Raw genomic sequence first — 24,741 nt, 5'->3', positions numbered from 1 at the left:
ATTCTCATTACTGAAATCCCTTCTTACCAACACTTACAACTGAAACTACATACTTAAACCACCTTTATACCCAACATACAGATTTATACATTCTCATTAACTACTATCCCCTGTCCTTTAACAGAGAGATAGTCCATGGGCTTCTTCCACTCCTCCAGATGTTCACACACAGGTTATGACTTGGGCCCCATCTATCAAGATGGGTGGTCAGGACAGGAGAAGCAGTATGTTCGATCGTTGGGCACCAACACCGGGTTGGTTTGGGTCTACGTTGCACTCGTCTGGTTCCTTGCGAAGTTCACTCCTCTGCAGTTCAGGTCATTCCTGCTACAGTACTTCCTACAACATACAACTCGCATCACAGATTATTTTTCCCCCAAGGTTAAATGTCCTTGAGGCGCACACTGGGACTCCCTATCCTTCCGCATTACCCACCAAGTACACCCAGGTCCTTGAGCAAAGACAATCCCACGAATGGGTTTGCCTTTTCCCATGGGAGGAGAAATCCACACTGCCTTCCCCAGCCACTTCCCCATATGCACTACGGGGACCTTATCTCCTCCCACAGTATGTAGGGGTTTTGTTTGGGCAGGACCAGGACGGTTAGCAGATCCTCTGGTGTTAACTAGCCAAGTGGCTTCTGCTGAATTTGTATCCCAATGCTTCCATGCCCCATTGCCTAGCGCTCTCAACATAGTCTTTAACAGTCCATTATATCTCCCAATTTTTCCAGATGCTTGCGGGTGATAGGGGATGTGGTACACCCACTCAATGCCATGTTTCTTGGCCCAGGAGCTTACGAGGTTATTTCGGAAATGAGTCCCATTGTCTGATTCAATTCTTTCTGGGGTACCATGTTGCCATAAAATTTGCCTTTCGAGGCCTAAGATGGTGTTTCGGGCAGCGGCATGGTTTACAGGATATGTTTCTAGCCAACCAGTAGTTGCTTCCACCATGGTGAGTATGTAGTGCTTGCCTTGGTGTGTTCGTGGCAGTGGTCCAATGTAGTCAATTTGCCAGGCCTTGCCATATCGAAAACCCAGCCACTGCCCTCTGTTCCAGGGAGACTTTACTCTGGTGGCTCGCTTGATTGCAGCACATGTTTCACATTCATGAATGACGTGTGTGATGGCCTCCATGGTCAGGGCCACCCCTCGATCATGAGCCCACCTATATGTTGCATCTCTCCCTAGATGTCCTGATGTTTTGTGGGCCCATCAAGCTACAAATATCTCACCCTTATGCTCCCAGTCCAGGTCCACCTGAGCTACTTCTATTTTGGCAGCCTTGTCTACCTGTTCATTGTTTTGATGTTCTTCAGTGGCGCGGCTTTTGGGCATGTGAGCATCTACATGACGTACCTTTAGAGCCATGTGTTCTACCCGGGCAGCAATGTCCTGCCACAATGCAGCTGCCCAGATGGGTTTACCCCTGCGCTGCCAATTGGTCTTCTTCCACTGCTGTAGCCACCCCCATAGGGCATTAGCCACCATCCAGGAGTCAGTACAGAGATAGAGCACTGGCCACTTTTCTCTTTCGGCAATGTCTAGGGTCATCTGGATGGCTTTCACTTCTGCAGACTGACTTGACTCACCTTCTCCTTCAGTGGCCTCAACGACTTGTTGTGTGGGACTCCACACAGCAGCTTTCCACTTCTGATGGTTCCCTACCACATGACAGGATCTGATACCGAAAAGCCGGTCGAAGAAACTCTCTAAGACTCGTTTTGGAGTTTTAGAAAGCAGGCATTCTTTATTGCAGCGCTGGATGCACGGGGGATAATTCCACCTAGTGTGCATACCACAGCTTCAGCACAAACAGGTTATATAGAATAACTAATTACATATTAATCAGATTAGTATACATATACATAAAAATGATTGTAGCTGACTATCATAGTACTGCCTACATCTGATCACACGAAATGAAGGATTCATTTGAGTCGAAGGGCTGCTTTTATGACCACCGACCCATTTGAAGTTCTTGTTGGCTGTCCTTGAAGTCTTTGTTCTTGTCCTTGTTCTTTGATCTTGAAGCTTAACGCAGCTTCAATCACATGTGGTCAGTTTCAACATTGTTCTCCTCTAGCATACAGGAACATCTAGTCATAAGAGCAAAGAACTGCAAAACTTATGAATAATTACTAGTTAATCACTTGACTACACTTTTGTAATTACCTCCCCGGCTACCCTTTGTCTATTGATTCAACCATAATGTTAATATATGATCATTTATCAAATCTCACTTATACAGTTATCTAGCAGCAAACCAGTTTTCACAGAAGGTACAAAATATTAAAACCATAAAAATTTGAGCAAACCACACGGAACGTATGGGCATATGCTATCAGATCCATCAGTAAACAAAGTATAACGCCTTTCGTCTTCTGATAACTCATTATATGGTGGTGCCTCTTGGGCACGAGCCACCTCCTCAGGCGATGCTCCAAAATCTCTGCCTTCTGGCCAGTCCATGATCTCTTCCAGAATTCCCGGGCGGTTGGATTTCCCCAGTCGAGCTCATTGCGTGATCAATGCTACCCACTTACTCCATGTAGCGCTGGTTGCATGATGTGTAGAGGGGATGTTTCCTTTGAACATCCAGTGTAGCACGGGCAATCGTGGTGCCAAGAGGAGATATGCTTCTGTACCAACAACTTCTGAAGCAGCTCAAACCCCCTCATATGCTGCTAGTACCTGTTTATCAGTCGGGGTGTAGTGGGCTTCTGATCCTCGGTACCCCCGGCTCCAAAACCCTAATGGTCGACCTCGGGTTTCTCCTGGTGCTTTCTGCCAGAGGCTCCAGGTGAGACCATGCTCCCCAGCTGCAGTGTAGAGTACATTTTGTACATCTGGTCCTGTCTGGACAGGCCCAAGAGCTACCGCACGAGCTATTTCCTGTCTGATATGCTCAAAGGCTTGTTGTTGCTCAGGGCCTCATTCAAAATAGTTCTTCTTTCAGGTTACTCGATAGAGAGGGCTCACAAGCTGACTATAACCTGGAATATGCATTCTCCAGAACCCCACAAGGCCTAGGAAAGCTTGTGTTTCCTTCTTGTTAGCTGGTGGAGACATAGTTGCTATCTTGTTAACCACATCCATAGGCACATGGCGGTGTCCATCCTGCCATTTTATTCCCAAGAACTGAATCTCCTGTGCAGGTCCCTTGACCTTGCTTTTCTTTATGGCAAAACCAGCTTTCAGAAGAATCTGAATTACTTTTTCCCTTCTCAAACACTTCTGCCTTGTTGCCCCACACAATGATTTCATCTATGTATTGTAAATGTTCAGGGGCATCGCCCTGTTCCAGTGCAGTTTGGATTAGTCCGTGACAAATGGTAGGGCTGTGCTTCTGCCCCTGGGGCAGTCGATTCCAGGTGTATTGGACACCTCTCCACGTGAAAGCAAACTGTGGCCTGCACTCTGCTGCCAAAGGAATGGAGAAAAACGCATTGGCAATATCAATTGTAGCATACCACGTGGCTGCCTTTGATGCCAGTTCATATTGGAGCTCTAACATGTCTGGTACAGCAGCACTCAGTGGTGATGTCACTTCATTCCGGCCGCGATAACCTACTGTTAACCTCCACCCTCCATCAGACTTTTGCACTGGCCATATGGGACTGTTAAAAGGTGAGTGAGTCTTGCTGATGACTCCTTGGCTCTCCAGTTGATGAATCAGCTCATGGGTGGGAGCCAGGTAGTCTCGGTTTGTGTGATATTGCCGGCGGTGCACCGTCCTGGTAGCGATTGGCACCTGCTGTTCTTCAACTCGCAGCAATCCCACAATGAAGGGATCTTCCGAGAGGCCAGGCAGGGTAGATAGGTGTTTGATCTTCTCTGTGTTCACAGTGGCTACACCAAAAGCCCATTGGTACCCCTTTGGGTCCTTGAAGTACCCTCTCTTGAGGTAGTCTATGCCAAGGATACAAGGGGCCTCTGGGCCGGTCACAATGGGGTGCTTTTCCCACTGGTCCCCTGTTAAGCTCACCTCAGCCTCCAATACAGACAATTCTTGGCATCCCCCTGTCACTCCAGAGATCCAGATGGGTTCTGTGCCCCTGTACCCTGATGGCACCAGCGTACACTGTGCACCAGTGTCTACCAAAGCCTTATACTTCTGTGGGTCTGATGTGCCAGGCCATCGAATCCACACAGTCCAGTATATCCGGTCATCCCATTCCTCCTCCTGGCCGAAGGCAGGGACCCTCTGTTGCTGTTCCTCATCAGAGTATTCACTGTCTGACCCTTGCGGTGCCAGACCAGAAGTCCCCTCACCAGAGTCAAGGGAGGTCGTTTCAGTTCTTCTATGCCTGGACGATCGCTGATTGCTTTCTTGGGCCTCTGCAGCAACGACGCTGACAGCCTTCTTCTTGGGCGACCCCTTCTTAACAGCTCTCTCCCCTCTCAGTTCATGTACGCGGGCTTCCAGCTTGAAGGTGGGTTCACCATCCCACTTCCTCATGTCCTCCCCTTGGTCACGCAGGAAGAACCAGAGTGCACCACATGGCATACGCCTGGGGCTCCCCTTCCCTCTGGCCAGGGCAGGAGAGGACTGATTTCTTGGGGCGTCCCTAAGAGCCAAGGCACTGTCCTGTAGGGATGAGGAGACACAGAGATTTTCTTCAAAGTTTTGGAGCCAAGACGACACTTTCTCCACAGTTGGTGTTTCCATATCTGGGCAATACATTGCTGCCAAGCTGTTAGAATACGACGCTGGGGCACCTTGAATCACCTTTCTCCACATGGTCCATGTGCACAGGACATCCTCTGGATCTTTGGAGACCTCCCCATCATCTAGATCACTGTAGATGACGTCCAGCACTGCTAACTCTCTCAGGTACTGGATGCCTTCATCTGCGGTAGTCCACTTTCCTGAGGAATTCACAAGATCTTCCTTGAATGGATATCTTGCCCTCACACTTGAGAGGAGCCGGCTCCAGAGACTGCAAATTGCTGCCTCTTTTCCAATTCCTCTCTCAATTCCCCGGTTTCTAGCGAGGGATCCCAGCTGTTGGGCTTCCTTGCCTTCCAATTGCTGACTGTCGGCCCCGTTATCCCAGCATCGGAGCAGCCAGGCAGCAATCCGCTCACCTGGCTGGCGGCTGTAGTCTTTCCGCATGTCTCGAAGTTCTGAGGACGTCAGGGACCGGGTAGTTTCCGCTTCCTGTCTAAGTTCTCTCACTCCTTCCTCCAATTTCTTTGTTGAAGGACCGGCTTCTATATCAAACCTTTCCTCTTCTTCTTCTTCCCTTACTAATCGACGATATGGACCCGTTGATCTCCTTGTCCACTGTTTCTTTTTTACTACTTGGGCAACTACTGTAGTTGTTGTTTGGGTCCCTATCTCGAGCATGGTGTCCTCAGATGCAGTTTGGGTCCCTGCCTCAACCGTGGTCCTCTGAGAGTGTTGAACTATGGCTCGGTAGGCATAGGCCAGGCCCCAGTACAGTGCGAGAAGCTGCTGGTTTTCATTGGGGTGGGCAAGGCACCCCTCTATCAGGTGGCGCGTCAGTTTGCCAGGGTTGCTTGCCTGTTCGGGTATAAAGTCCCAGGTTATGGGAGGTGATAACCGTCCTAGGAATCTGCCCAAATCCTTCCGTACACCCTGCCACCCAGGGACCGGTCACTTGAGGGCACATTTCGGTATTGCCTCACCCAAAAATTGTCTTCTCTTACACCAGGATGAGACCAGATTCCACAAAACCCATAATATACCACCAGTATTAATTATTGGTATTGAACAGCTCACATAAGGGTGAACAAGGACCTCGGGAACCTGCATAATAAAACCGTTCACATCAATGCCAGGAAGGGAGAGGGAGATGTATTCCCTCATCTCCTCCACAAGATAGCTCCCACAGCACAGCAAAGCCATCAGTGCCAGGGCAAAGCACATAGCCGTTATTTGTATTACCATGTTCCCAAGCTCAGCAAAATAGAGATAAGCAAAGCAGCCAACAAACTCCGTGACCTGCATAGGAGCTTGCCACTTAATAACTACTATAGCTATAGCATGCTTAATGCAAAACTGCCGTTGTCGAGCCCCACGTTGGGCGCCAAAAAGGACTGTGGTAGGTTGATCCTGGCTGGGCGCCAGGTGCCCACCAAAGCCCCTCTATCACTCCCCCTCCTCAGCTGGACAGGGGAGAGAAAATATAACAAAAGGCTCGTGGGTCAAGATAAGGACAGTTTAATAAAGTGAAAGCAAAGGTCGTGCGCGAAAGCAAAGGAAAAAAAAAGATTTTATTCTCTGCTTCCCATCAGCAGGCGATGTCTGGCCACTTCCTGAGAAGCAGGGCTTCAGTACGCGTAGTGGTTGCTCCAGAAGACGAAAATGCCCCCCTTCCGTCTCCCTTTACTTAGCTTTTATATCTGAGCTGACGTCATATGGTATGGAATATCTGTTTGGTTAGTTTAGGTCAGCTGTCCTGGCTATGTCCCCTCCCAAGATCTTGCCCTGCCCCAGCCTGCCGTTGAGGGGGACAAAAATGTTGGAGAGACAGCCTTGATGCTGTGCCAGCACTGCTCAGCAGTAGCCAAAACACTGGTGTGTTATCAACACCTTTCTAGCTACCGATGCAGAGCACAGCGCTACGAGGGCTGCTATGGGGAGAATTAACTCCATCTCAGCCAGACCCAATACAAAGTAGTAAATTAATTCCTCTTTTTGCTTTGCTTGCATGTGCAGCTTTTGCTTTTCTTATGAAACTGTCATTATCTGAGTCCATGAGTCTTTTTGCCTTCTTTTGATTTTTTTTCTCACCATCTCCTAGGGTGGTACCATGTCACCACAGGACTTGTCTTTCAAGGCCCAGGATGGTGTTTTGAGCAGTGGCATGGCTTACAGGATGTCTTTCCAACCACTGCCCTCTGTTCCAAGGAGACTTTACTTGCATGGCTCACTTAATTGTGACACATATTTCATATTCGTGGGTGACCTGTGTTATGACCTCAATGATCAGGTCCACCCCTTGATCATGAGCCCATCGGTATGTTGCATGTCTCCCTAGATGTCCCGATGTTTCATGGGCCGACTGATCTACGAGTAGCTCATCCTTGTATTCCCGGTCCAGGTCCAATTGAGACACTTCAATTTCGGGCAGCCTGTTCTACCTGCTCATTGTTTTGATGTTATTTGGTGGCATGGTTCTTGGGCACGTGAGCATTTACATGATGCAATATTTTCCACCCAGGCAGCGATGTCTTGCCACCATGTAGCAGCCCAGATGGGTTTACCTCTGCTTTGCCAGTTGGTCTGCTTCTATTGCAGTAGCCACCCCCACAGGACATTTGCCACCATCCATGAGTCAGTATAGAGACACAAAGCACAGTACCATATGGGCTAAACACAGAAAATAATAGCAATAATGCTTCTGACTCTTTTTATCAATAAATGAGGACTTAAAGAATGGGTATCTCAAGCAGCACTGAAAGTGCAAAAGTGATATGATGACTATGTACCTGTCTTCTGTTATAATTTATATGAATTCTAAACAGATGTGTATTGTTATTTATATTTATGTATGCATGTCATGTACATTTACAGTACTGTACAATTAATAAAGGTAATGCATTAGCAGTAAATAGCGATATTTTCTTATCCAATGTTGCTTAGTTTCTGGCTGGTGATGGTAAATGAAATTTTTTTTTATAACACTGAGTAAAGCAGGTATAACTCTTTCACTGATCACCTAGTCTTTGTGAGCTCTGTAATGGATTCATGCAGTGTATGAAAACCAGCTGTCGTGGTTTAACCCCAGCCAGCAACTAAGCACCACGCAGTTGCTCACTCACTTCCCCCCCACCTAGTGGGATGGGGAGAGAATCGGGAAAAAAAAGTAAAACTCATGGGTAAAGATAAATACAGTTTAATAGAACAGAAAGGAAGAAAATAATAATGATAATAATAACAATAATAAAATGAAAATAATAATAATAATAAAAGAAATGAAATATACAAAACAAGTGATCCACAATGCAATTGCTCACCACTCGCCGACTGATGCCCAGTTAGTTCCCGAGCAGCGATCCACCCCCCCTGGCCAAATCCCCCCAGTTTATATACTAGGCATGATGTCACATGGTATGGAATACCCCTTTGGCCACTTTGGGTCAGCTGTCCTGGCTGTGTCCCCTCCCAACTTCTTGTGCCCCTCCAGCCTTCTTGCTGGCTGGGCATCAGAAGCTGAAAAATCCTTGACTTGGTCTAAACACTACTTAGCAACAACTGAAAACATCAGTGTGTTATCAACATTCTTCTCATACTAAATCCAAAACATGACACGATACCAGCTACTGGAAAGAAAATTAACTCTATCGCACAGCCGAAACCAGGACAGTATCCAGCCCTTATTCTATATGATTTATATCATGCTCAGGTCCTATACTTTCCAATACATCCCAATTAATGACCATCACCTTTCCTGTCCTTTGAGATAGATATATATATACACACACACACACAGATATCATTCCCTTAGTCTATGGGCCATCCCTATAAAATGTCCGTTGAGTTCATTTAGTCCATGACTCTGGGCTCCATCTGTCATACCAGTCTTTCTGGGCAGGAGGGATGGCGCGAAGTCCTCTCAGTCGGTAGAGCAGGATCGGGCTTCGGTGCGGTGTGGCGAGCAGGTGACATTGGGTGCAGCAGGAGGGTGGTGTGTAATGTTGGATTGTTACGTGCTGAAGGCAGTTCTGCTTCCATCACTACTGCGCGTCGCTCGGTTTTATCAAAGTTCATTCTTGCTTGATCTAAGTGATTCTTACTGTAATACCCTTGATATAGCATATAACAATTATAGTAATGATAACATACAGTGGCAGGGTTATATAGCACCTAACATCATACAATTTAATTCACTGGCTATTCTCACCTAAAATCAAATCCCCTTGAGGCACACATCGTACTTCCCCATCTTTTCGCATCACCCACCAAGCGCACCCAGGTCCTTGAGCAAAAGCAATCCCAGGAATGGGTTGTATTGGCTTTGTGTGGCAAGGTTTTGGTAGCGGGGGGGGTTACAGGGGTGGCTTCTGTAAGAAGCTGCTGGAAGCTTCCCCTGTGTTCGAGAGAGCCCATACCAGCCGGCTCTAAGACGGACCCGCTGCCGGCCAAGGCCGAGCCAATCAGTGGTAGTGGTAACGCCTCTGTGATAACATTTTTAAGAAGGAAAAAAAGTTGGGACAGACGGTATTCGGCAGCCGGAGAGAGGAGTGAGAACATGTAAGAGAAACAACCCTGCGGACACCAAGGTCAGTGAAGAAGGAGGGGGAGGAGGTGCTCCAGGCACCGGAGCAGAGATTCCCCTGCAGCCCGTGGTGAAGACCATGGTGAGGCAGGCTGTCCCCCTGCAGTCCATGGAGGTCCACGGTGGAGCAGATATCCACCTGCAGCCCGTGGAGGACCCCACGCCAGAGCAGGTGGGTTCCCGAAGGAGGCTGTGACCCCGTGGGAACCCCGTGCTGGAGCAGGCTCCTGGCAGGACCTGCGGATCTGTGGAGAGAGGAGCCCACGGAGCAGGTTTTCTGGCAGGACTTGTGACCCCGCGGGGGGCCCACGCTGGAGCAGTCTGTGCCTGAAGGACTGCACACCGTGGAAGGGACCCATGCTGGAGCAGTTTGTGAAGAACTGCAGCCCGTGGGAAGGACCCACGTTGGAGAAGTTCGTGGAGGACTGTCTCCCGTGGGTGGGACCCCACGCTGGAGCAGGGGAAGAGTGTGATGAGTCCTCCCCCCGAGGAGGATGAAGCGGCAGAAAATAACGTGTGATGAACTGACCGTAAACCCCATTCCCCGTCCCCCTGTGCCGCTGGGGGGGGGTTGGTAGAGAATCCGGGAGTGAAGTTGTGCCCGGGAAGAAGGGAGGGGTGGAGGGAAGGTGTTCTGAGATTTGGTTTTATTTCTCATTACCCTACTCCGGTTGATTTGTAATAAATCGAGTTAATTTTCCCCAAACTGAGTCTGTTTTGCCCGTGACGGTAATTGGTCAGTGATCTCTCCTATCCTTATCTCGACCCACAAGCTCTTTGTTATATTTTTCTCTCCCCTGTCCAGCTGAGAAGGAGGGGGAGTGATAGAACGGCTCTGGTGGGCACCTGGCGTCCAGCCAGGGTTAACCCATCACATGGGTTTACCTTTGCCTGAGGCAGGAGCAACCCAGACTGTCTTCCCTAACATATTTTTTATGTGCACTACAGGGACTTTATCCCCTTCTACAGTACGTAAAAGTTCTGACTGGGCAGGGCCACCCCGATTGGCAGATCCTCTGGTGTTGACTAACCAGATGGCTTTTGCTAAATGTGTATCCCAATGTTTGACGGTTCCACCCCCCATTGCTCTCAATGTAGTCTTTAACAGTCCATTGTATCGTTCGATTTTCCCAGAGGCTGGTGCATGATAGGGGATGTGATACACCCACTCAGTGCCATGCTCTTTGGCCCAGGTGTCTATGAGGTTGTTTCGGAAATGAGTCTCGTTGTCTGACTTAATTCTTTCTGGGGTACTGTGTCACCATAAGACTTGTTTTTCAAGGCCCAGGATAGTGTTCTGGGCAGTGGCATGGGGTACAGAATATGTTTCCAGCCATCGAGTGGTTGCTTCCACCACTGTAAGCACGTGGTGCTTGCCTTGGCGGGTTTGTGGGAGTGTGATATAGTCAACCTGCCAAGCCTCCCCATATTTATATTTCAGCCATCGCCCTCCATGCCGCAGGGGCTTTAACTGCTTGGCTTGCTTAATTGCAGCACTGTCGTGGTTTCAGCCCAGCCAATAACAAAGGACCACGCAGCCGCTCGCTCACTCCTCCCCGCCCCTCTCCAGTGGGATGGGGAGGAGAAATCAGAAAGGAGAAAAGAAAAAAAAACGGAACCTCGTGGGTTGAGATAAGGACAATTTACTGGGACAACACAAAAAGAGAAGTTACAGCAACAACAACGGTACTAATAAAAAGAACATACAAAACGAGTGATGCACAGTGCAACTGCTCACCACCCAGAACCCAACGCTCCGCCACTTCCCCCACTGAAAGCCGAGAGCCTCCCCCCCAGCCAGCTCCCCATTTATATACTGAGCATGATGGCACATGGTATGGAATAGCTCCTTGGCTAGTTCAGGTCAGCTGTCCCAGCTGTGCCCCCTCCCAGGTTCCTGTGAAAAATAACTCTATCCCAGCTGAACTCAGGACAAGCACGTTTCACATTCATGGATAACCTGCGTGACAGTGTCCGTGGTCAAGTCCACCCCTCGATCACGAGCCCATCTATATGTTGCATCTCTTCCCTGATGGCCTGAAGCATCATGGGCCCACAGAGCCATAAATAGCTCACCCTTATGTTGCCAGTCCAGGTCCACCTGGGCCACTTCAATCTTGGCAGCCTGATCCACCTGCTGGTTGTTTGGATGTTCTTCAGTGGCCCGACTCTGGGGTACGTGAGCATCTACGTGACGTACTTTTACAACCAGATTCTCTAGCCGGGATGCAATATCTTGCCACAGTGCGGCAGCCCAGATGGGTTTACATAGCTGCTATTTTGTTGACCACATCCATAGGCACATGACGGCGTCCATCCTGCCATTTTATTCCTAAAAACTGGATCTCCTGTGCAGGTCACTTGACCTTACTTTCTTTTATGGCAAAACCGGCTTTCAGAAGGATTTGGATTATTTTCTTTCTCAAAAACTTCTTCTGCTGTGTCACCCCATGCAATGATGTCATCAATGTATTGCAGGTGTTCCACAGCTTCACCCTTTTTCCAGTGCAGTCTGGATTAGTCCATGGCAAATGGTGGGGCTGTGTTTCCACCCCTGGGGCAGTCGATTCCAGGTGTACTGGATGCCCCTCCAAGTGAAAGCAAACTGTGTGGCCTGCACTCTGCTGCCAAAGGGATTGAGAAAAACGCATTAGCGATGTCAATTGTGGCGTACCACTTGGCTGCCTTTGACTCCAGTTCGTATTGAAGTTCTAGCATGTCCGGCACGGCAGCACTCAGTGGCAGCGTGACTTCATTCAGGCCACGATAGTCAACTGTTAGCCTCCACTCTCCATTACGCTTTCGCACTGGCCATATGGGACTATTAAAGGGTGAGCGAGTTTTGCTGATCACTCCTTGGCTCTCCAGTTGACGAATCAACTTATGGATGGGAATCAGGGAGTCTCAGTTGGTGCAATATTGCTGCCGGTGCACCGTCCTGGTAGCAATTGGCACTTGTTCTTCAGCCCTCAGCAACCCCACTGTCAAAGGGTCTTGAGAGAGACCAGGCAGGGTAGACAGCTGTTTAATTCCCTCCATCTCCAAGGCAGCTATACCAAAAGCCCACCAATAGCCCTTTGGGTCCTTGAAATACCCTCTCCTGAGGTAGTCTATGCCAAGGATGCACGGGGCCTCTGGGCCAGTCACAATGGGGTGTTTCTGCCACTCATTCCCACACATGTGTGCACAGCTTTCGCTTTACCTATTAAACTGTCTTTATCTCAACCCATGAGTTTTCTCACTTTTACTGCTCTGATTCTCTCCCGCGTCCCACCAGGGGGGGTTGAGCGAGCGGCTCTGTGGTGCTTAGTTGCCGGCTGGGGTTAAACCATGACACTTATTTACCTTACTGGTGTTTTTTTGTATTTAAAAAAAAAGTTTGTATAAGCAGTAGCAAAACAAATATTTTTAAACCAGCTCACACATATGTAAGATATGTAAAATCTAGTAGTATAAACTACAATGACAATGCAAGGGTAAAAAAAATGTTCTCTTTCAAGTCTGTTGTCCACGAACAATATGGCTTCTGTACTGGCCTTGCTTTGATAAATGCAAGTCCATGAAATAATTCATGGCTTATTACGTAACAGGAGAGGGATCAACTGGGAACTAAAGGAAATGGTGCTTAAGCTTGACAACAGGTGTTTACTTGTTTTATTTCCACCTTTGCCACACAATTACTCTTCACTTGCCATCTGGAACCTTCCACTAAAGTCAAGGGACAAATTTCAGCCTGTAATACCATTACAGTCATAACCTTTGAGTCTAATTCAAATCCCCTGTATTCTACTGTTACGGATGCACGACTAACCAAATCCAACAGGTGTTAAAACTCAGATTTATTCTTCAGCAAAAGTTAGTTAGAAGTCCGGTAACATCTAATAAAACCACAGGCTCAATGATGTAAAGAGAATTAATACTACACGGCTGACTTAAGAATTCCCAAGATTGAAAGCGATGGCTCAAAACGCGCGTATCACTCACCTAAAAGCTGAGGGCTCTCTCCCTCGAGGAGCTACCTCGGGCGGTGCCCTGGCCCGAGGGGGAGTCCCCGACTGCAGACCCGCTGCTCCGAGGAGGACTGCCAACGTGTCCTCCGGCGGGACCCCGTTTATACCCCTGTCGAATCTGACCTGTGGTCATTTAATTCTATTGGCCAGGAGGGTCACCTCGGTGTACCTGGTGCATCTCGATTGGCCAGTTCAAATTTCAACCTGCAGCCTCCAGGGTTTCCTTCCCCTTCTCCCTTCCTGGAGAAGTTTCGTTTCCTGCTGGCAAGATGGGGGGCGGGGCGGGATGTACTGCCACAATCCACCCCGTGACCACAGTCATGATTCGACTGGTTTCTTTGGAGTGGTGGTACAGTCACCTCTTGCCTCCAAAGTTAAAAGGGGGTGCAGTTTGGTGAGTTTGACGCTCATTGTGGGTCATCGTCCCCTTCTGGTCTAGAACTAAAGTGGAATATCCAGTGTATGGACAGTTTAAAGGAGTATACTTAACCGTCAGTACAGGCTTCACTACCAAGCATTTGATAGAACTTATTGCAATATAGATTACAGTAATCATAACTACAAGCATTATTAAAGATTAGAGAAGGCTGGTCGCCCACCCCGTGAAAGAAAATCTGAACATATCAAAACTTTTCCCAACCAGTTGGTCCCTGGTGCAGAAGCAATTGCCTCCGAGTCTCTTGCCGTATTCTCTCGTTGATTTAGTCTTGAAGCCACATTGACACATTTGGAGTGAACACAGCAGCTGTCCATTGACATGTTCAAAACTTTACATATACCCTTCTCTTTCTTTGGCATCTAATCCAATACAGCCCAATTTTTGATGGTCATTTTACCAATATGTTATAACCGATTGTTTGAGAGTCCCCGAATTGTTAGATGTAGCGTTGGCTAAGGTTGATAGCTGTAAACTCAGTTCTAGGGTGCCCTATTGATGTTCCTCGAGTACCATACACAGTTGCCCCCATGGAATTTCAGGGCATAGCGTAGTACCATCCCAACTCCACCCCATGATCCCATGGGTTAGTTGGAGGATATAGTCACATCTGGTGTTTCATACTGAACTAGTATTTACTGCACTTGGTGACCAACTATAAACAACATGAGTATAACCTCCTCCCCCATCCAATCTGAACCTCCAACTATAATTGTTACATTGCTCTCATGCGAGGTCAAGGACTCGCGATATATTAATGTCCATCATTTTGCCACGACATTATCATCCAGATCTTCACCATCCACGCCTGTCACCGTCATCACTGTCAGCAAAAGGACTGGAATGACTTGTTCCTTCATGGTCCTGTAAAAAAGCACAAACTAGGCCTCGGTCTTAAAACCGGGTCACAGGGTTAGAAGTCCGGGATTATCCACCGGGCACTGATGTGGTGAGTCTTTCCACTCCCATGAGATGGTCTCAGAAGACCAATGTAATCAACCTGCCACATGCTCCAAAGAGCCTTGCCTTGTCTGATATGCTGGGCCAGAGCTTGGCTTGGGTGATTAGCTTTAAGCCTTATTCGGCATTGTGGGCAAGCTGTAAGAATTGCTTCACAGGTTTTCATAGACACTGGCCAACCCCAAGATCGGCATTCATAATAGAGATCTGCTTTCCCTGAGTGGCTTCGTTTGATATGCAACCATTCTGCTAGTCTATCCCAATCTTCCTTCTCACTGGTGACCATCCTGATTTGGGCCAGGTGGTCCACCTGCTGATTCCATTTCGCAGCTGGGGTTCCATCCCAAGCATGTCCCTTCACCCATCCCACCTTTAAAGGTCAGGATCTCCCTATTGCCAGGAGACGTTGCCAGTCCTCTGTCCTCCGCACTTTTGCATGACCTACTTCCCACTTACTAGATTCCCACTGACATATCCACTCTGTAGCACCCTTAAAGGTTGCATAAGAGTCAGTATAGACGATGGTAGCACCATTCTCTACGGCCAGTAATAAAGCCCGTAGTTCTCCTACTTGTGCACTACCTTCACCCTCTTCTTCGACTGTCTTCCCAGTACCAATCTCCAACACCACTGCTTTATATTGCCACTCTGATCCCACTTGACAGGCAGATGCATCTGTGAACCACACTCCCTGCACATCTGAGCCTGCCATGAATTCGGGTGCCTCCTCAATCGGAGAAGGTTTATACGGTTGACCCAGCAAGGCTGGGTCAGGGTTTACAGGTTGCTGTAATTTGAAAACCTTAGTTGGACCCTCCTTTAGTGGAAGCAATTGGCTTATCCCTTCTAGGTATGCATACCATTCCCTTACTGTGGCCTTTTGGGCTACTCCCTCCGGAGGAGGCGACCCATTGAGGATTGAATTTAAGAGAGGGAAAGGACCCTGTACTATAACATCCTGTGAGGCACGCAGCTTTTCAGCCTCTTTAACTGCTCTAGTGAGGGAGAGGACCCCCTTTTCCCAATCTGAATATCGTCGCTCCGTTTCTTTGAATGCAGTGGAGGAGAATAATAATGGTCTAGCTGGTCCCTGTGGCCCCTTTTGAAACACGCCACAGTATGAGGCATGTTCAGCAAATCCCCATTCCACCCTTAAAGGATCTCGTGGGTGCAATGGACCTAGTCTCTGATAAGCCTTAAGCTCATCTTTCAGAGTGGTGAGGGCTTCTGTATGTTGCAAAGTCCAATCCCATTTTCTGTTTTTTCGGAGCAAGTCATAAAGAGGGCGGCCAATCACCGAAAACCCTGGTATATGTTTTCTCCAATAGCCCATTCTTGACTAACAGATTCCAGATGGCCTCAGCCACTTGTCCTACCTGTTCCTTGTTGTCCCCACCAACTAGGATATCATCTATATATTGATATATGTGGACACCTGGGGGTACCTCCACAGCATCAAGGAGCTTGGCTAAAGCATTGTGAGTGATAGTAGGGGAGTGCTTGTATCCCTGGGGAAGTCGATTAAAGGTGTATTGGGTCCCGTCCCAAGTGAAGGCAAACTGGGGTTTGTCCTCTTCCCTTAGGGGAACTATAAAAAAACCCATAACTTTGACATCTAAAGCAGCCATCCATGGGTGGGCTGCAGCCTGTATTGCTGTTATCACTGAGGTGATACTTGGGACGGCAGAAATTAATGGTGGGGTATTACTATTCAATCTTCTGTAATCAATTGTTAGTCGCCACCTTCCATCTGATTTACGGACTGGCCAAACAGGAGAATTATAAGGAGAATGTGTGCAACTGATGATCTCTCTTTTCTCCAGATCATTAATTACTTCCGAAATGCCCCGTTTGGCCACGGCTGGAAGTGGGTATTGAGGGACACGGGTTACCTTAGATTGCGGTAGTGCAGGAGCAACCTGCAATGTTCTCACATGAATAGCCTCTGCCTCCCTGCCCCCAATGCTCCACACCCTACCATTGGGTAGATACCATTGTCTGCCTGCCAGCACATCAAATCCCAGTATATTTCCCTCATAGGGGCTTAAAGCCACCTCCACAGCTGTCATTCTTTTTCCTCCCCGGTAGCCAAAGTTGGGTTTGAGCTATGGGGCATTTTTCTGTCACCCCTGTTACTCCTCTAATGTTTATAGTCTTTCTTGATGGCCTAATTCCCAGCTCACTAGCTTGTTGCTCATTTAAAACACTAATCTGGGCTCCTGTATCGATTAAGAATTCCAAACTTATCTGTTTTGGGCCCACAGGAATGTGTATATAAGGCTCTTTATCGGCACACCATTGGCAAGTATTTACCATGCGGACTGGGCGGCCTGAACCCCAAACCGCAGCTCCTAGTTTTTTAGCCCTTCCAGTCCCTCTCGCAGTGCCGCGAAAGGGTCCCGTTTCTCTTCCCGAGGGGGCGGGGTTGCTGCCGCTTCCCTTTGGTCTCTAGCTTTCCCCTCCAGCAATCCCACCCCCGGATGCCGCCGGCGGACTGCCCGTGCAGCACGGCTCGGGCTGCCCCCAGTGCCGGTGCCTTCCGCCAGAGAGCGTCCCTTCCGGGATCGTAGTTCCGACCCGACGGCCCCCGAGTTCGAGACCGCTCGGGGCGGGGTTTACAACCGGCTGGGCGGACCTTCCTGCTGCCCTCCGTTAACTCCGACAGTCCCTTTTCCTGGATAGTAACGGATTCTCCTCTCTCCTTGGGGTCCGCACCCCCAGCCCAGTAAGCTACTCGGGACGTTATCGACTGATCACTTGCCGGTCCAGCCCTCAGAAACACTCCCGGTCCCCAGTAACCTCTCGCTTCATCATCACTCAACAGTATCCAATCCTCCCCCGTTAGAGAAACTCTCCACAAATACTCAGGTTCGGTTTCGCCCGGCTTGCGCGAAAACTTAGCTTGCAACTCGCCGAGTTCGGGTCCCAACCAAGGGGCCGTACAAACAGCGCTCCGGGGGCTCCCACCGTGCGGACCCGCGTGCCCTTCTGTTTCAATAAGGGGCCGCACGTCCCTTTCCTCCAAGTCCACTTTCAGACAATCTATTTCCCCTTGCCTTTTAGCAGAATCACTCTTTCGGTTCTGTGCTTGAATCAAGCAGGCGCCCAGGAGGGCACACACACTGCCTTTGCCATCTCAACAAGTTCTGCGGCATAGTTCTACTCTCTCCACGACTGCTGCTGGGTCGGACCACTTCTCCTTCGCCCAGTCCAGACCTGGGGGAGAAGGGCTGCAGCCGTGCCTCTGTGATAATTCCTCCATTAACACCATCCTGCCGACTACGCCAAGATGTTACGGATGCACGACTAACCAAATCCAACAGGTGTTAAAACTCAGATTTATTCTTCAGCAAAAGTTAGTTAGAAGTCCGATAACGTTCTATAAAATCACAGGCTCAATGATGTAAAGAGAATTAATACTACACGGCAGGATTCCTCATCATGTAGATAATTCCTCCAGTGAAAGTAATACTATAAGGATCTTTGTATTTATATGGCCTTTTTTGTTTGAGTTTCTGTACCCTTATTCCATGCAGGCTGCTTCTGCTTAGACATGTGCCATATGTGGCCTTTGGCACTGGTCCATTGGCATCAGCTGGAGACCTCTATACTGCTGACCTCCGTGTATGCCCCATTATTCCCTAAGTGTGTTCACTCTTAATTTTCCAGTTTTGCTACTGGAATCCAAAACTGTAAAGATTAAAATCTTCAAACATTTGCTTACAACTAGAGTAAATGTATAAACATATATAAAAGTCTTACTAAACATTGTGCTTTTAAATGCATTGCATCCCTCATCTGGAAATAGTTTGATCTATTGACAGACTGAATATGAAGAATATAAGAATATGAAGAGGCAATCTGACCAAACATAGACAGAGCACTGGACTGGGACTCAGGAAGATCTGGTTTTATTCCTGGGTCCGTCACTAGCCTGCTGAGTAACCTCTGTTAAAGTTGCTTCACCTCTTTGTGCCTCAGTTTCACCATCTGTGAAGTTAAGATAATGATGCTATCCTTTTTGCAAAGTGCTTTGAGACTTATGGAGAAAAAGCATTGTATAAGAGCCAGGAATTTTTTGCTAAGGAAGAGCTTTAGCTTTTTTCATGCTCTTTCCAATTTTATCTTCTAATGCAATGAAATACGCACAAAATTCTGTCCTCTTTGAAAGCAGTATTCTTATGAGTGAATGATAAAAGTGTGTGAGTCATTCTGAGTGAATGACAAATACTGAAATCAGTAGTCTTCTGAGTGAATGACTGAAGTTGTGCTCCTTTCTAGAGTGTGCTAATAGCAATCAAAAGGGATTTCAGGGCACTGGGACGATTAGTAGAAAGATCGGGAGCACAGGTAGTGTTTTCCTCAATCCCTTCAGTGGCAGGGAAATACACTGAAAGGAACAGGAAAACACACCTGGTCAATACGTGGCTCAGAGGCTGGTGCCATAGGTGGAATTTTGGGTTTTTTGATCATGGGGAGACTTACACAGCACTGGGCTTGCTAGCGACAGATGGTGTCCATCTGTCTCAAAGGGGTAAGAGAATCCTTGCTCATGAGATGGCAGGGCTCATAGAAAGGGCTTTAAACTAGGTTCGAAGGGGGCAAGGGATAAAACTAGGTGCACCAGAGATGAGCCTGGGGGCAGCGTGCCGATGTTAGGGGTTGTCGTGGTTTAACCCCAGCCAGCAACTAAACACCACGCAGCCGCTCACTCACTCCCCCCCACCCAGTGGGATGGGGGAGAAAATCGGGAGAAGAAGCAAAACCCGTGGGTTGAGATAAGAACGGTTTAATAGAACAGAAAAGAAGAAACTAATAATGATAATGATAACACTAATAAAATGACAACAGCAATAATGAAAGGATTGGAATGTACAAATGATACGCAGTGCAATTGCTCACCACCCGCCGACCGACACCCAGCCAGTCCCCCGAGCGGCGAATCCCTGCCCCCCACTTCCCCGTTTCTGTACTGGATGGGACGTCACATGGTATGGAATACACCGTTGGCCAGTTTGGGTCAGGTGCCCTGGCTGTGTCCTGTGCCAACTTCTTGTGCCCCTCCAGCTTTCTCACTGGCTGGGCATGAGAAGCTGAAAAATCCTTGACATTAGTCTAAACACTACTGAGCAACAACTGAAAACATCAGTGTTATCAACATTCTTCGCTCTGAACTCAAAACATAGCACTGTACCAGCTACTAGGAAGACAGTTAACTCTATCCCAGCTGAAACCAGGACAGTATCCACCCCTTATTCTATACCATTGACGTCATGCACAGTTCCCATACCTTTAGTTACATCCTGATCAATCATCACTTTTCCATCCCTTTAAGACATATGAGCAATGATATATATATATATGTATACACACACAGAGATATCATTCCTTTAGTTCATGGGTCATGTTCATAAAATGTTCATTGAGTTCATTTAGTTTCCGACTCTGGGCTCCATCTGTCATACCAGTCTTTCTGGGCAGGAGGGATGGTGCAAAGTCCTCTCAGTCGGTAGAGCAGAATTGGGCTTCAGTGCAGTGTGACAAGCAGGTGACATTTGGCGCAGCAGGAGGATGGTGTGCACCGTTGGATTGTTGCATGCTGGAGTCAGTTCTGGTTCCATCACTACTGCGCTTTGCTCAGTTTTATCACAGTTCTTTTCTTGCTTGATCTAAGTGATTCTTACTATAGTACTATGGATATAGCACATAATTATAGTAAGGATAATATACAGTAGCAGGGTTATATAGCAACTAATATACAGTTTAATTCTGGCTGTTCTCACCTAAAATTAAATCCCCTTGAGGCACACATCGGACTTCCCCATCTTTTCGCATCACCCACCAAGTGCACCCAGGCCCTTGAGCAAAAGCAATCCCACGAATGGGTTTACCTTTGCCTGAGGCAGGAGTAACCCAGACTGTCTTCCCTAACATATTTTTTATGTGCACTACAGGGACTTTATCCCCTTCTACAGTATGTAAAAATTCCGACTGGGCAGGGCCACCCCGATTGGCAGATCCTCTGGTGTTGACTAACCAGGTGGCTTTTGCTAAATGTGTATCCCAATGTTTGAAAGTTCCACCCCCCATTGCTCTCAATGTAGTCTTTAACAGTCCATTGTATCGCTCAATTTTCCCAGAGGCTGGTGCATGATAGGGGATATGATACACCCACTCAATGCCATGCTCTTTGGCCCAGGTGTCTATGAGGTTGTTTCGGAAATGAGTCCCGTTGTCTGACTCAATTCGTTCTGGGGTGCCATGTCGCCACAAGACTTGCTTTTCTAGGCCCAGGATAGTGTTCCGGGCGGTGGCATGGGGCACAGAATATGTTTCCAGCCATCCAGTGGTTGCTTCCACCATCGTGAGCACATAGCGCTTGCCTTGGCGAGTTTGTGGGAGTGTGATATAGTCAATCTGCCAGGCTTCTCCATATTTATATTTCAGCCATCGCCCTCCATACCACAGGGGCTTTAACCGCTTGGCTTGCTTAATTGCAGCACATGTTTCACATTCATGGATAACCTGTGCAATAGTGTCCATGGTCAAGTCCACCCCTCGGTCACGAGCCCATCTATATGTTGCATCTCTTCCCTGATGGCCTGAAGCATCATGGGCCCACCGAGCCATAAATAGCTCACCCTTATGTTGCCAGTCCAGGTCCACCTGAGCCACTTCAATCTTGGCAGCCTGATCCACCTGTTGGTTGTTTTGATGTTCTTCAGTGGCCCGACTCTTGGGTATGTGAGCATCTACGTGACGTACTTTTACAACCAGATTCTCTAGCCGGGATGCAATATCTTGCCACAGTGCGGCAGCCCAGATGGGTTTACCTCTGCGCTGCCAGTTGCTCTGCTTCCATTGCTGTAGCCAGCCCCACAGGGCATTTGCCACCATCCATGAGTCAGTATAGAGATAGAGCACTGGCCACTTTTCTCTTTCAGCAATATCTAATGCTAGCTGGATGGCTTTCACCTCTGCAAACTGACTCGATTCACCTTCTCCTTCAGCAGTTTCTGCAACTTGTCGTGTAGGACTCCATACGGCAGCTTTCCACCTCCGATGCTTTCCCACGATGCGACAGGATCCGTCAGTGAACAGGGCATATTGCCTCTCATTTTCTGGCAGTTTATTATACAGCGGGGCCTCTTCAGCACGTGCCACCTCCTCCTCTGGCGACATTCCAAAATCTTTGCCTTCTGGCCAGTCCGTGATCACTTCCAAAATTCCTGGGCGACTGGGGTTTCCTATGCGAGCCCGTTGTGTGATCAGTGCAATCCACTTACTCCACGTGGCATCAGTCGCGTGATGTGTAGAGGAGACCCTCCCTTTGAACATCCAGCCCAGCACTGGCAGTCGGGGTGCTAAGAGGAGCTGTGTTTCAGTACCAACAACTTCTGAGGCAGCTTGAACTCCTTCATATGCTGCCAATATCTCCTTTTCAGTTGGAGTATAGCGAGCCTCGGATCCTCTGTATCCCCGACTCCAAAACCCCAGGGGTCGGCCTCGGGTCTCCCCAGGTGCTTTCTGCCAGAGGCTCCAGGTAGGGCCATTCTCCCCAGCTGCAGTATAGAGCACATTTTTAACATCTTGTCCTGTCCGGACTGGTCCAAGGGCTACTGCGTGAACAATCTCCCGTTTAATTTGTTCAAAGGCTTGTTGTTGCTCAGGGCCCCATTGAAAATCATTCTTCTTTCGGGTCACTTGATAGAGAGGGCTTACAATCAGACTGTAATTTGGAATATGCATTCTCCAAAAGCCCACGACACCTAAGAAGGCCTGTGTTTCCTTTTTATTAGTTGGTGGAGACATAGCTGCTATTTTGTTAATCACATCCATTGGGATCTGACGACGCCCATCTTGCCATTTTATTCCTAAAAACTGGATCTCCCGTGCAGGTCCCTTGACCTTACCTTCTTTTATGGCAAAACCAGCTTTCAGAAGGATTTGGATTATTTTCTTCCCTTTCTCAAAGACTTCTTCTGCCGTGTTGCCCCATACGATGATGTCATCAATGTATTGCAGGTGTTCCGGAGCTTCACCTTTTTCCAGTGCAGTCTGGATTAGTCCATGGCAAATGGTGGGGCTGTGTTTCCACCCCTGGGGCAGTCGATTCCAAGTGTACTGGACACCCCTCCAAGTAAAGGCAAATTGTGGACGACACTCTGCTGCCAGAGGGATTGAGAAAAACGCATTAGCAATGTCAATTGTAGCATACCACTTGGCTGCCTTTGACTCTAGTTCGTATTGAAGTTCTAGCATATCTGGAACGGCAGCACTCAGCGGTGGCGTAACTTCATTCAGGCCGCGATAGTCAACTGTTAGTCTCCACTCCCCATTAGACTTTCGCACGGGCCATATGGGACTATTAAAAGGTGAGCGAGTTTTGCTGATCACTCCTTGGCTCTCCAGTTGGCGAATCAACTTGTGGATGGGAATCAGAGAGTCTCGGTTGGTGCGATATTGCCGCCGGTGCACCGTCGTGGTAGCAATTGGTACTTGTTGTTCTTCAACCCTCAGCAACCCCACAATCGAAGGGTCTTGAGAGAGACCAGGCAGGGTAGACAGCTGTTCCGTGCCCTCCGTCTCCAAGGCAGCTATACCAAAAGCCCATCGATACCCCTTTGGGTCCTTAAAATACCCTCTCCTGAGATAGTCTATGCCAAGGATGCACGGAGCCTCTGGACCAGTCACAATGGGGTGTTTCTGCCATTCATTCCCAGTTAGGCTTACTTCAGCTTCCAATACAGTTAACTCTTGGGATCCCCCTGTCACACCAGAAATAGAAATGGGTTCTGCCCCTTCATAACTTGATGGCATTAAAGTACACTGTGCGCCGGTGTCTACTAGAGCCTTATACTCCTGTGGGTCTAACGTGCCAGGCCATCGAATCCACACAGTCCAATAGACCCGGTTATCCCTTTCCTCCACCTGGCTGGAGGCAGGGCCCCTCTAATTCTGGTCAGAGTATCCAGTATTCACTTCTCGTAAAATTGGCTCAGAAGTCCCTTCAAGAGGATCAGAAATAAGATCAGCCCTTCTACTCTGTTTGGAAACCGGAGCGGCATTTTTCCTGGTAGAATCCCCTTTTGTGGTGTTTTTTCCTCGCAGCTCACGTACCCGTGCATTTAGGACCGAGGTAGGTTTTCCATCCCATTTCCTCATGTCCTCTCCATGATCACATAAGTAAAACCACAGGGCACCTCGCGGTGTGTACCTTCTATATTCTTTCTCTTGGGCAGAGGAGCGCTCACTCCTAATAGCTGAGACATTGGTCCTTACAGGTGGGCAACAGGACATCTCCTCTTTGAATTGCTGGAAATCCTCGGACAGCTTCTCCACAGCCGAAATGCAGGCTTGTAGGGAGGAGGAGAGATTCTCTTCGTATTGACGGAGTTGGCGAGCCACTTCATCCACTGTCGGTGCCTCTTCGTCTTTCCAGGTCATTATTGCCAGTGAGTTGGCATAGGACGATGGTGCGCTCCGTACAAACTTCCGCCACATGGGTCGTGTGCATTGGACTTCGTCTGGATCTTTGGGTAATTGTGGGTTGTCCGGATCATGATGAATTGTCTCTAGCACAGCTAATTCCCTCAGATATTGGATACCTTTTTCCATGGTTGTCCACTTGCTTGATTGACATATAACATCTTCCTTAAAGGGGTACCTTTCCTTCACACTTGACAGGAGTCGCCTCCAGAGGCTGATGGCTTGTGTCCCTCTTCCAATTGCCTTGTCAATGCCACCTTCCCTGGCAAGCGATCCCAGCTGCTTGGCTTCCCTACCTTCTAATTCCAAGCTATTAGCCCCATTGTCCCAGCATCGGAGGAGCCAGGTGATAATATGCTCACCTATACGGCGGCCAAAATCTTTTCGCATATCCCGCAGCTCACTCAAGGATAGGGACCGGGTTATTACCTCTGGTTCTGCCTCTTCCTCCTGTTCCCGTGATGACCCTGGTTCGCCTTCATCCTTCGCTAAGCGAACTGATTTTTTTGTATATTTCTTTTTCTGTACGGGGGCAACTGATACTGGTGCAGGTTGGTCCACTGGTTCAGTTGCAGTACCGCTCGCCGGGTCTT

General features: G+C 48.4%; 1 protein-coding gene across 6 annotated transcripts in view; it reads left to right on the top strand.

The window, feature by feature from the left end:
* LOC128136105 (nuclear factor interleukin-3-regulated protein-like) overlaps positions 1-24,359 on the top strand; it is a 264,047-nt gene extending 239,688 nt beyond the window's left edge. For 5 of the 6 annotated variants that reach the window (XM_052775231.1, XM_052775228.1, XM_052775232.1 and 2 more), the window contains one exon: positions 24,102-24,359. In XM_052775231.1, coding sequence (XP_052631191.1) covers positions 24,102-24,306 — 205 coding nt within the window. In that variant the 3' untranslated portion in view covers positions 24,307-24,359. The remainder of the gene's footprint in view (positions 1-24,101) is intronic. The other variant, XM_052775229.1, reaches the window with a different exon arrangement.
* Positions 24,360-24,741: the final 382 nt, after the last annotated feature.

This window comes from Harpia harpyja, chromosome W, assembly GCF_026419915.1.
Source record: "Harpia harpyja isolate bHarHar1 chromosome W, bHarHar1 primary haplotype, whole genome shotgun sequence".
NCBI classification, from domain to species: domain Eukaryota; kingdom Metazoa; phylum Chordata; class Aves; order Accipitriformes; family Accipitridae; genus Harpia; species Harpia harpyja.
This window is presented reverse-complemented; position numbering and strand designations above follow the sequence as displayed.